This window comes from Ranitomeya variabilis, chromosome 6, assembly GCF_051348905.1.
Source record: "Ranitomeya variabilis isolate aRanVar5 chromosome 6, aRanVar5.hap1, whole genome shotgun sequence".
Taxonomy (NCBI): Eukaryota; Metazoa; Chordata; class Amphibia; order Anura; family Dendrobatidae; genus Ranitomeya; species Ranitomeya variabilis.
The window spans coordinates 46543237-46556400 of record NC_135237.1 but is presented as its reverse complement, the minus strand read 5'-3'; the positions used below and the strand labels follow the sequence as shown (position 1 = coordinate 46556400).

General features: G+C 43.1%; 1 protein-coding gene across 9 annotated transcripts in view; it reads left to right on the top strand.

The window, feature by feature from the left end:
- Positions 1–13164, top strand: part of ARHGAP21 (Rho GTPase activating protein 21) — a 138923-nt gene that overhangs the window by 112314 nt on the left and 13445 nt on the right. For 6 of the 9 annotated variants that reach the window (XM_077268386.1, XM_077268383.1, XM_077268385.1 and 3 more), the window contains 8 exons: positions 5595–5756; positions 8363–8462; positions 8572–8611; positions 9571–9696; positions 10954–11250; positions 11707–11777; positions 11973–12118; positions 12970–13106. In XM_077268386.1, the coding sequence (XP_077124501.1) occupies positions 5595–5756; positions 8363–8462; positions 8572–8611; positions 9571–9696; positions 10954–11250; positions 11707–11777; positions 11973–12118; positions 12970–13106 (1079 nt within the window). The remainder of the gene's footprint in view (positions 1–5594; positions 5757–8362; positions 8463–8571; positions 8612–9570; positions 9697–10953; positions 11251–11706; positions 11778–11972; positions 12119–12969; positions 13107–13164) is intronic. The other 3 variants (XM_077268388.1, XM_077268387.1, XM_077268384.1) reach the window with 1 other exon arrangement.

Here is a 13164-nt window from a genome sequence, read left to right as displayed (position 1 = left end):
CAGCAAGTATAAAAAGGAAGGCACAAACTGCTGCACTACCCCAACGTACGTTTCGCATGTAACTTCCTCATTGAGGATTCCGTGAGGAAGCTTTATGCGAAACCTACCATTAATTCCATATACCGTATATTGATGTGTTTTAAAACTCCTGTTATGTGGCTCACTTTTGAGCTGTTTTGCTGCTCATGGTTTGTATTTACCTTTGTGTTCTCTTTTCCATGCTTACTGACTGTTCTGTATACATTTTGAGCATTTTTATACTCCCTGCTTTTTGTTGGCTTTTACGTCACACTGCCTTTTCTATATTATACCCATCAGTGTAGATTTATCTACGATGTATTACTACTTATCCATATAGTTTACAGCTCATGTTTGTTTGGATGCACCCTCCATATTCTTTTAGCTTCATTTATTTTTTTTATACATTTTTTTTTTTTGTATGCATTATATTTTATTTTACGTTTATTGTATGGTGACAACAAGAAGACATGCATTTGTCTTTTTTCACCTCCTCTCCTGTCCAACTGTATACAGGCATAAAAAAGATGGCTTTTCAGTTTATTTAGCAATGCCTGGAGCCATCTATGCTGGGAAGTGAGGGGAAGAAAGTTCCAGCACCTATAGTGATGGCAGAATGATAATTAAGAGGCGGTGCCCAATAAAAAAAAAAAAAAAAAAAAACCATAACGAACAACAAAAGCATGAGTATTGGGACATTTCCTGAACATATTGGACTGGGTTTGTTCACTTTTCTGCAGCTGTTATCAGGACATCTTAGAGCAATGGGATTGAAGTGTAGGCAAAATCTTGTTTTTCTTTTTTAGAGTTCTAAAATGTAGCTTGGGATCAGTGGTGGCCAGCTGGTGGCTCCGTAGCTGTTGAAAAACTAAAACTCCTAACGCATATTTTTGCAGCTGTCACGCACACCTTTGAAAAAGATGTTATGCGTTTTTGTTAAAAGGCTCCTCCAAAAATGATCAGCTTGCATATTTTGTTTAATTTTTTATTGGGTGGGTGGGGGGGGGGGGGGTCGGTTAGAGAGCGTAACAGCAAGGGGTTGTACATGGCTCCCTATACTTAATGAATGGGAAAGCATCTATAGTCTCATGGAGGGCAGAGAAAATAATCTATATAAATGGAGGAAAGCATATGAAGTGCAGGATAGAAGTTGAGCTGCACCCTGGTAACATGTAGACCTCAGATCTAGCCTATATTGCTGAGAGAGAGACTCCCACAAGAGAAAAAAACTAACATTTAGTTCAGGTTGAAAAGTGCATATGTTATGCAAATGAGTGAAGGAATGAAGACTGCAGGATGAATCTAATATCTTCCTGCCCAGAACATTTATCATTCACTGGATAAGTGTCACATTTGTGCGTATAGTACGATCTTTTCTAGACTCGCCAAACCGGTTTCCTGTAATTAATTCATGAAGTTAAGCAACAGTGTAGTTTTCACCCAGTGATATATTGGTGGAAACTTTTTGCTTTTTGGAAATCCATGTGATACATTCATTCCTCTTGTACCAACTTGTGCTGCAGTCTGCAGTGCCGGCTTTGTGTAGTGCACCATTCTATTGCCGCTTTTTACAGAGCAACTTGTGATTTGTTAAGGGAAGGGGGGAAAAGGCACAATGCGTCTCTAGCAGAAGCCAGAACAAAAGTGTGCTTGTTAATATTCCCGGGACTGGTTGCGGAGCCTCGCACATCGAGATGAAATCACCTCGGACGCTCTGGGAAGCTCGCATCGATCCCTTCATTCTTTTTATTACCTCTTTTTACACTTTTCCATTGGTGCGCTGACGTAACGCGTTACATGACGTGGACCCATGGCGCTTTACTTTATGGATATCGCGATTAGTCGAAGAATAACTCCTTGGTGACCCCATGGCACTCCTGGCTGTCGAGACCGGTGTTTGCTGGACCTGCTTGGACTGTCAGGACTTCTATGAAGTATTAATAGAAGATGGCAGTGGTATGTTATCCGGCACTTGTCCCTGGGCTTTTAGGTTGGAAAGCTTCTTATTGTAGGATAATTCAAGGTGCTCTTGGGTCATGAGGTTACTGAAAGTGTAGGATTTGGGTTGTGGTTTGAGCTAAAAGGGGGTAGAGGTTATGCAACATCATTGGCTGCCTTAGTTGCTCCGTGACCTAGAAAGTTAGACATGGAGTGACATTTGAAGGAGTTTCTTATGTAGACAATCCCTTTAATCAGTAGAGCGGAAGGGTATCTCCCATTGCAGTATGGGCCAGCTCCCAATCTGGAGCATCTGGTTATTATACAGAAAACCTATGCCCCAATTTTGATCACCCAAAGTAGGTGATGGTGAGGACAGCAAACTATTCCCTGCTCTAAAGCAGCATCCGCTTATTATAGGGGGGATCTTCCGGGTGCTTAAATCCTAGAATCATAGGATGTTAGAGTTGGAAGGGATCTCCAGGGTCATCGTGTCCAACCCCCTGCTCAATGCAGGATTCACTAAACCATCTCAGACAGATGTCTGTGCAGCCTCTAAAGACTTCCATTGAAGGAGAACTCACCACTAGTGATGAGCGAGTGTACTCGTTGCTTGGGTTTTCCCGAGCACGCTCGGGTGGTCTCCGAGTATTTGTAACTGCTCGGAGATTTAGTTTTCATCACCGCAGCTGAATGATTTACTGCTACTAGCCAGGCTGAGTACATGTGCGGATTCCCTAGTAACCAGACAACCCCCACATGTACTCAGGCTGTCTAGTAGCTGTAAATCATTCAGCTGCGGCGATGAAAACTAAATCTCCGGACACTAACAAATACTCGGAGATCACCCGAGCGTGCTCGAGAAAACCCGAGCAACGAGTACACTCACTCATCACTACTCGCCACCTCTTGTGGCTTCCTGTTCCACTCATTGATCTCCCTCACTGTCAAAAAGTTTTTTTCCTATTATCTAATCTGTATCTTCTCCATTTTAGTATTATTCCATTGCGTCTCGTGTTTCCATGTATAAATGAGAATAAGGATGACCCCTCTACACTGTGACAGCCCTTCACATATTTGTAGACAGCTATTAAGTCTCCTCTTGTCCTTATTTTTTGCAAGCTAAACATTCCCAGATCCTTTAACCATTCTTCGTAGGACATAGTTTACAGTTCGCTCACCATCCTGGTTACTCTTCTCTGAACTTGCTCCAGTTTTTCAATATATTTTCTAAAATATGGTGCCCAGAACTGGACTCAGTATTCCAGATGAGGCCTGACCAAGGAGGAGTAGAGGGGGATAATTACTTCCCCTGATCTAGACTCTATGCTTCTCTTAATACATCCTAGAAATGTTTGCCTTTTTTTGCCACTGCATCACACTGTTGACTCACGTGCAGTCTGTGATTTATTAGTATACCCGAGTTTTCTTCACACGTGCTGTTGCTTAGTTCTATTCCTCCTATTCTACAGATGTAATTTTCCTTTCTTGTCCAGAATCTTGCGCTTCTCCCTGTTAAATACCATTCTATTAGTTGCTGCCCATTGTTTAAACTTATCTAGATCCTTCTGAATCCATTCTGTTAGCTATCCCTCCTAGCTTTGCGTCATCTGCAAATCTCATTTGTTTACCTTCAGTCCCCTTATGTAGATCATTTATAAAAATGGGGCCAGGACAGAGCCTTGTGGTCCCCCACTTGAAACCCTTTTCCAGTTGATTGTGCAACCATTTATTACCATTCTTTGAGTACGGTCGCTGAGCCAGTTATGTATCCACCTAACCGTAGCCTTGTCAACCCCATACTTGGTCATTTTTTTTTTTTTAATAAGGATAGTATGAGATACAAAAAAGAGTTGTTGGAACCAGATGACCCATTTAAAGGTGAATAAAAGTAGTCTAGGGATAGACAAGCACCACTGTCTGCCTCAACAACCATTTTCAGTATTTTCATTAAAGATTGCACACTAAGGAATAGCTGTAGTCCCATTGATGGTTCGGCCAGCCATCATCTTTCCTGACTCCTCCATGACCAGAGCGCTTTCTTCACCGAATGCACTTGTGTTCTGAGCGAGCCTCTGCCAGACTTCTCTGGCGGCTTACCTTGCTGAGAATAAAAGGATCAGCAGTCCTAAATCAAACCTGCTGATTCCTTATCTCCCCCAACAATTTTTGTTGGGAAAGTGCTAGAAGGCCCCCCATATACATCGACCATTCCCACTGATCTGTTGGTGTGGTCGATGTCGGTGTATTGTTAGCTTAAAGAGGATGTTCACTAGTCGGACAAGCCCTTCTCAATCACTGTCTCCCCTAAGAAAAATATCCCCTAAACTCTCCACCGGTGCCTGCGCCATTCCAGCAGCGTTGCCATTGGCTCTCTGGCTTGTGTGACGTGATCCCTGCGGTCACCTTACTGTCTGCTGATTGGTTGCAGTGATCGCCTCTGCGGTCACCTTACTGTCTGCTGATTGGTTGCAGTGATCGCCCCTGCGGTCACCTTACTGTCTGCTGATTGGTTGCAGTGATCGCCTCTGCGGAGGGGACTATTGATGATTTTATTTGGAGGATACTTAGTGACTGAGAAGGGGCTGTCCGAGGAGTAGACCTAAAACATGGCATAAACCTATATCTTGTAGATACAGTGACCCGTTATGAAAAATTGTGAATTGGATCAGAAAAACCTAGCTGCTTTCTCCAGAATTCACTCCACAATGTAGGTTGTTTCTGGTATTCCATCTCATCGCCGTCAAAGGGAATATGTCCTCAGAAAATTAGTTATTTTTTCAATAAAGGTTTTTATTTTTATCACTATATTAAAAAATGCATTTGTTAAAAAGTGCAACTTTCAGTGTTCACAAAACCTAATATTGACGCTCTGCTCTTGAGGCAATAGACTGACTCTCACCATATTTGTTTTTGGAGGAATTCTGAGCATGCTCTAATCTGGCAAACGTGAAGGGAGGGGGAGGAGGTGAGCTGTGACATCACCTGTTGTGAATATTGGATTGTGAATTACATAAAGCCTGTTACCTTTTCATTACGTTCCTGTCTGTGATGACTGCGAGACTGCTGAAAAGTAGTTTGTACAGAAATAAAAAAGCATCCATTAAAAAAAAAAGGTCACTTTTTTTAAAACATTTTGCAGAAAACGAGTTAATAAACCATAGTCCATTTTCTGATGAGACAATGAAGCTGAGATTTACGACTACACACAACCGGTGGATAGGACTGGTGCAGTTTTTGAAGAATGAAGCCTTGGCAAATATATATATTCTGGGACTTGGAAGTATTTGGGCACTCTGACTGTGCCCAGCATATGTTCCATGATTTAAATGCTAAAGAAAAAAAAATAAAATACAGAATAATCTATTGGAGACATTGTGCAAATGAACACTTGAGGATTTTCTGTACGTGGATTTTTTATTTTTTTTTCAGCAACTGGAGAGCCGCAATTTGATATTGCTGACTATTACTTTTTTATTTGCTTTTTGCCTTTTAGACTTGGTTTTGCTGTATTTTTTTGGCATTTTTATTGTATTTTGTATATGCCTAATCTGTAATATTTCACAAGTTATGCAGAAAGCGGTGTTTGATATGTTAATAGTAATTCTGTGGAATGTTTTCCTTTCTCCCCCTTGCAGATGAGCCGACAAGTCCCAGTTTAGACCACGAGATAGCGAACATTCCTGCGTCTGCTGTGATCTCCACATCTGTGCAGCAGCCGCTTCCCACCATCACGACTGTTCCTCCCAGCCCCACGGCTTCTGAGCCTTCCTTACGCCGTCTCCATTCTCATGATAACGGTAACTATTCACTGACCTGTAATTCTTTCATTGATCTTAAAGGGAATCTGTTATTTAGATTTCATCCCCCCAAAATATTTATATGCATATGTACCGCTTTCAAAGAAAAGTCCTACAACACCTATCCTTGGTCAGTCTGCTCCTCCGTTACTGAGAAATCAGCGTTTGAATTTGGCAAATGAAGCTGAAGAGCTATGGTAGATCTGAAGCCTCTGCCACTCCAGCTCTATTCCCGCCCATTGTCACGTCGACCTGCTTAATTGACGGCTCCTCTGCCTGAAGTCACACAGCACAGAGGCTCAGTTGAGCAGGAGGGAGGTGATGCTGAGCGTGGAATAGAGCTGGAGTGACAGAGGCTTCAGATCTACCATAGCTCTTCAGCCTCATTTGCATATCATTTCAAACACTGATTTCCCAGTAACAGAGCAGCGGTCTGGCCATGTAAAGGTATTGCTAAACTTTGTCTTTGAAAGGGCTACATGGGCATATAAATTGGGGGAGGAGGTGAAATCCTGCTGAAAGTATCCCTTTAAGTGTAGCAATGGCTGCCTAAATCTTGTAGTATGAGTCAGTGTTACTGTAGTGAAGCTAAAATCCAGCAAAAAATACTTTCTACAGTGGACCTGTCGGCTGATTCAGCAGGCAGCAGTATCGGTCGCTCTGCCGTTTCAGCCCTGACCATGACTGTCTGGTGTGTCGTCCCAGGGGCCGGTCCCCGGCAGCTTCTTCCGCCCTCTTCTCCTTGAGTGACAGGTCAAAAATGAATCCTGTTCCCTTTTAAACAGGAATTGATTATTAAAATTGTTATTATTATAGTGCAACTCAGTTATTTCTCTGCTGAACGGTTTCATACGTGCGTGCAGTAAATATATTTTTTCCAGTCCGTGCCAAGTGGCGAAGGTAGATTGTGTCAACACGGGATATCATTTCTCAAGAATTGAATTTGCTTTTACTGTTTGCATACGGTTAATAAATTACCAACACCAGTGTATACATGCCTGGGCTTAGTGTGGATAAAGCAATGATGGGTGCATGGCTTCCCTACTAGTCACAGCATGAAGGAAAAAAAAAAATATATATATATATATTTTTATACTTCAGAATGCCCCTGTGCCAATGTGGCTCTGGTCTCTGTTAATGCGGCTGCAGCGATAGTGTGTTGACAGCACATAAACAAAGACTGATGGGGGCCCAGGGAAGCGTTGGCCATGGAACTGCATAGGGTTGCTAGGGTAAGTATACTGTATATGCAAATATATATACTGTACGTGTGTGTGTGTGTGTATATATACATATATATATATATATATATATATATATATATATATATATATATATATATATATATATATATATATATATATATATATATATTCTCTTTCCCCCCCCCCCCCCAATTTTAGAACCTTGTAAGCTGTTATTGTAACATGTCATGGAGTTACTGTCCCTTTTTTTTATGCTTCGTATTGATGCAGTCATCATGTTGTGGCTGAAAACCCCATCAGCCCGGTCTTTTACTACTTCCCTGGACAGTCACTTAATTTTGCAGAGAAATAAATACAACTACATAGCACGGCTACAGCATCATAGCACGGCCTTGAAATTCTGCAGTTTTAATGCGGACTTTAAAGGGAATCTGTCACCGGGTTTTTGCCACCTAATCTGAGAGCAGATTACTGTAGAGACAGAGACCCTGATTCCAGTGATGTATCACTTACTGGGCTGCTTGCTGTGGTTTTGATTTAAAGATCACAGCAGGAGACCACTACAGGACTAGTAAACCCACTGTCATGTAGTCCCCCGTATACGTGAGCTCTGTATAACACCATCACTGGCTGCTTTCTGTCTACACTGTTACACCAGCAGCAGGGAAACCTGTGATTGGCTGCAGGGGTCAGAGCAGCACGTCATCGGCTGTTTTTCTGTGGACGCACTGCACAAGTCGCCTGACCGGAACAGTGACCTCTCCTCTTCCTGTTTCATTGGGGACCACGGAGCAGTCAGCACCAGATCAATAGGCCACTTAATTTTAAAGCTTCAGCTCCAAACCAAAAAAGTTTTTTTTTTTTTCTTTTTGCCTTGACAAACATTTTTAAAATATAGGTCATTAGTGAGCATTACGGTAAAATCTGTTTGGTAGCTCCTTCGTGTAGATCAGTAAAAACAGTAGAAACAGCGAAGTTGCTTGAACTACTTTCACCACAAACCTTATGTAGTGTAATGGAGCATCCATTCTGGTTGCAGAATAAACTAAATCCAGTGTGCGCGAGGCCTGAGCGTGTGTGCGCGCGAGGCCTGAGCGTGTGTGCGCGCGAGGCCTGAGCGTGTGTGCGCGCGAGGCCTGAGCGTGTGTGCGCGCGAGGCCTGAGCGTGTGTGCGCGCGAGGCCTGAGCGTGTGTGCGCGCGAGGCCTGAGCGTGTGTGCGCGCGAGGCCTGAGCGTGAGTGCGCGCGAGGCCTGAGCGTGGGTGCGCGCGAGGCCTGAGCGTGGGTGCGCGCTGAACTGTTTCAACTCCTAGGACTTTGTAGTTTTAGCTACTTAGATGTATTCTGCATATTGTATGACGGCTCTGCAGACCCACAACCTAATGGTATTATTTAATTCCAGAGCCCATCAGACCCAGCGCTCTCGAAGTCCATTCCGCTTCAAAGACTGAAAGGTCTAAATCCTGCGATGAAGGATTGGATGAATATAAGGAGGGGAAAGCGTAAGTTGCAGTAAACCCGCATTCATTCCTTGGACAGATTTCATCACGTAACAGGTCATTGATCATTTTCTTCCCGTCTTTTTCCTATTTTTTTTTTTTCTTTTTCCAGCAGCGCTCTGAAGCATGTATCCAGCTTGAAACCCATAAAGGTTTGTCCTGCTCCACTTGTTGTATGCAGATGACTTATATATTCATCACCGTTCCCCATATGCTGAGTAACGAGTTCTGCTTTCCTGGACGTCAGGAGACATCACATTGTGTGATGGGTTTAGACTGATCTTGTAGAGACAGCAAGAAGCATTTACACCTTAGAATTATGGAGATGCCGACATTATAAGTGTGGTTATCTGCACAGCATTTCCGTGCAAACAAAAACAACACAATGAGCGTGTACCCTACCGCAAGTAGATAGTAATAGTCCATGTAAATAACATGAGGTCCTTGGTTAGCGCTATCCTGATCCAAAAGGCATAAAGCCCATCCCACCGCGACAAGGCGTACCCACCAGACGGACCTAACCTGACTAGTACTAAATCCTTACCTTGTATTTCTATGGACGGGAGATCTCAAATTCTATAAAGGCATGATAATATATGCGCTTTACAATTGTCTGATCATTCCATTAAATTATCCCCATTTTTTTTTTTTGCTGACAACACACTTGGTGCTCCATAGGAAGGCATGGACAGGAGCATTGCTGCATGATGAAGTTACTGATTTTTCTACTAAAAAAAAGAAAGTCCTTAGTAAGGGAATATGTCCACAATGCCTATCAAATTTATCGCAAGACTGCAGTCAGACCAGCGTAAGCGGTGTTTAACAACTCGTCTTGTGGACATTACATCAAAAATTGACAAAACGTGAATATTTACACAATGGCCATTCGATAATTAAATACATGACAGATTATTAACACAGTATGTAAACCTGCCTTATGGCCCATTTAGATGAGCCAATAATCGGGGAGAGAGCGTTGGTAGGAAGTGGGCCAGCAGTCACCCTACAAATAAACTTAATGTTATCCGCATTATGTATTCTATGCGCACAGTGTACTAGATCAGCCAAAATTCTGATCAGTCGGGTTGTACCCATATGTCTTTTCTTTCAGGGCCCACAGAGCTTGCAGTCTTCCGAAGACTCGGACTCCAGAAAGGATTCTTCCTCGGATGTCTTCATCGACTCAAACAAGGAAGATTATTTATACTTCCGACAGCTGATCACCGATAAGGGAAAGGTAGGCGAGGATGAGCGTTCAGTCTATGTTCATCACGATAGACCATCTCTCACGTTAGATCGAGGACATAGAATGTCAGTCGGCAGAGTAAAAGGGTCAGGCATGCACCTTCTGCCTCTGTCCTGTGTTATAGACAGTAACCGGATCACAATGATCACAATGAGACCACCTTCTGGCTTTATATTGTAGATTCTCTAGTATCAAGCTAGTAGAGTGAATATATTCACCAGCTTTTGATTCGCCGCAAATTTCCTGGAAGAATCTGAAGTACCCCAGAGCCTCCAATTGCCCTGAAAAGATGTAGTTGTAAGAATTTTAACCACATCGGCAGGTGCCGTCTGTGTCCATCCCTCACAGAGAGTGGCTCTTCCGACTGTGACGCAGTGGCTCTTCCGACTCTGACGCAGTGGCTCTTCCGACTCTGACGCGGTGGCTCTTCCGTCTGACGCGGTGGCTCTTCCGTCTCTGACGCGGTGGCTCTTCCGTCTCTGACGCGGTGGCTCTTCCGTCTCTGACGCGGTGGCTCTTCCGTCTCTGACGCGGTGGCTCTTCCGTCTGACGCAGTGGCTCTTCCGTCTCTGAGGCGGTGGCTCTTCCGTCTCTGAGGCGGTGGCTCTTCCGTCTCTGAGGCGGTGGCTCTTCCGTCTCTGACGCGGTGGCTCTTCCGTCTGACGCGGTGGCTCTTCCGTCTCTGACGCGGTGGTCTTCCGTCTCTGACGCGGTGGCTCTTCCGTCTGACGCGGTGGCTCTTCCGACTCTGACGCGGTGGCTCTTCCGACTCTGACGCGGTGGCTCTTCCGACTGACGCAGTGGAGTGGCTCTTCCATCTTCCTATCAATTAAATCTTTAATATTCTCTTTACTTGCACACTAATTTTGACTGTTGTGCTGTCACAAACACGATCTGTATTTTGTTTTGTTTTATGACTGTTTCCCTATCTATGTGGCTAAACTGTGATCTGTAACATCTTCTCACTATCTAGATTCACCAGAAAATGGCTGCTGCATTTCCTACTGTAGCTTTTATGCAGTCTTTGACAGGCCCTCCTGATTGGCTGTGCTATACCATACAATGTTGTAGCTATAAGGCATTAAGGGTGCTCCAGGTTCTGCAAATACCACAAAAAATTCAATGGAAATTTGATTTACATGAAATTGGTTTGCTCATCTCTACGAGCTCTTGCCGTAATTTAGAATCTACCCAATATGATATTGATCTGGTTTTGTAATCTGGCTTTTATACCATGTTTATTTCCAGAAAGTTGGTGGCAGTATGAGGCCTTGGAAGCAAGTATATGTCATCTTGCGCAATAGTTCCCTATATCTACACAAGGACAAGAAGGATCAGACTGGACACTTATCCTCACAGTCTGAAGAAGAGCAGCCGATAAACATTACCGGCTGTTTAGCCGATATATCCTACAGCGAAACCAAGAGGAAGAATGTGTTTCGGATTACAACCTCCAACCAGGAGTATCTTTTCCAAGCTAAAGACAGGGATGAAATGTTGGCGTGGATCAATGTTATTCGAGAAAATGGCAACCAGAACGATGAGGTGAGTCGTCTTGTATATGTTTGGTTAAGAAAGGACCGTACAAGAGCTCATCATCAGTTGTCCTACAAAAACTTGCATTTGGTATCTAAAAGGCTCCGCTTTTGATCAACCTTCCACATAGACATTTTACATTATGAATTGCTCCAATTAGAATCATGAAGCCCAAACTTCTCTAATTTTGAAGCTACATTAAAGTGTAACCTGAGATGTTGAGCCACCCATGGACCCTGGTCACGTAATGTGAGAACCGTACATTTGTTGTCTATGGTGGTAAAATTTCCTGACGTATAAACCAATCTCTTCAATCTCTTCTGTGGAGCTCCATTCAACCAGTAGAGGCCAAAAAGTGTCCCTTTTGGCTTCCGTCAGCCCGTTGTACATCTCTGTACCACATTTTCCCACTGATGTACACCCCAAAGTGTAAGGTTGATTTACTTTTTACCCCTTGCCATTTAGGAAACTAACCAGGCAAGCAGGGACCTCATAGAAGAACAACGGAAGCGCAAAGACTACAATGTCGCAATGAAGTAAGTGATTTGAAGGTTTTCTTTTTGGGCTTTTCTTTTTGGGGTTTTCTTTTTTGGGGTTTTCTTTTTTGGGGTTTTCTTTTTGGGGTTTTCTTTTGGTTGTTTTTTTTTTTTTTTCATTTATGACACGATGTTGTCTCCTTTTGTAACGAGAAATTTCAAAATCTTTATTTTCATTTTTTATTTTTATTTCAGATCATCTAACAATAAAACCGAACCATCCCCCAAACCTGGCCGCCCACCCCTCAGTATACCAAATATCCTCAGCACTAAAACAGATTCCAGGCTGCAGAGTCCGCACTCCCCGAAGCCGGATTCTGAGCGGAAGCTCCTCAATAAAGGTTCAAACTTATCTTTTTTTTTTTTCCCGATGAACTTTTTTCTCTTGACTGTATTATGACTGCGTTTAACGCCTTCCGAACATCCACCATGCATATAATTTTGCATGTCAGCTGCACATGTATAGAGAAAGGTGTGGAGGTGATTCCACTCCATAGACTGCAAGTGCCGCCTGTGTTATACACTTGGTACCTTATTTAATCCATACGGGAAACTTTGCAAATAGAAAAAAAAAATCAAACCTCCAGAATTGCTGAGGTTTTTTTTTTTGGTTCTTTTCATCTTGCCTCCTTCAAAGAATGTTAGAAGCAATCAAAAGTTGGTATGCAGTCCCCAAATAGTAACAAAAATATACTACAGCATGCCTTGCCATAAAATAAAATTCACACAGCTGAATGGACTGAAAGAAAAAGTTATGGGTCTTGAAAATTGTCGATACAAACAAATTTATTTTACAAACTTAATTTTTTAGAATCAGCAAAATCTTTTACATGGGGGACTACTTCATTTAAAAAGTTAGACAACCCCTCTAAGGTAAACCACCCTCCTTCCCCCCCCGCACTTTAATACTCAGAATTCCCTACTCCTTATTTCTGAATGTGTTTTTGTACCCAGGCGACTCCCATTGTTTGTTGTGTATTATCCACCGTGTGCGAAGTAAACAGATAAATCTGGCAGCTCCTAAGTTAGCGATGAGCCTTCCTCTCTCCCATGACATCGCAGGCTGCTGACTCACTAATACTTCTGGTAATCACTTGACTCATTCCCAGACCGGTCGGTTTACAGGGTTGTTGAGTTCACGGAGGCTTACTACTACATGTATTTATTGTATTTATTTTTTTTAAAATCCAAGATGAGACCAGTCCTCCTAAAGACAAATTAACGTGGCGGCGCGGCATTAATAACATCATGATGAGGGGTAAGAAGCGAAGCAGCGGTGGTACCTTCGGCGTCCGCCTCGATGACTGCCCCCCCGCGCAGACCAATAAAGTAAGGACTGTTTCCTCTCGCCTGCCCGCAGTGTTCCTCTACGGTACTATCTCAGCCT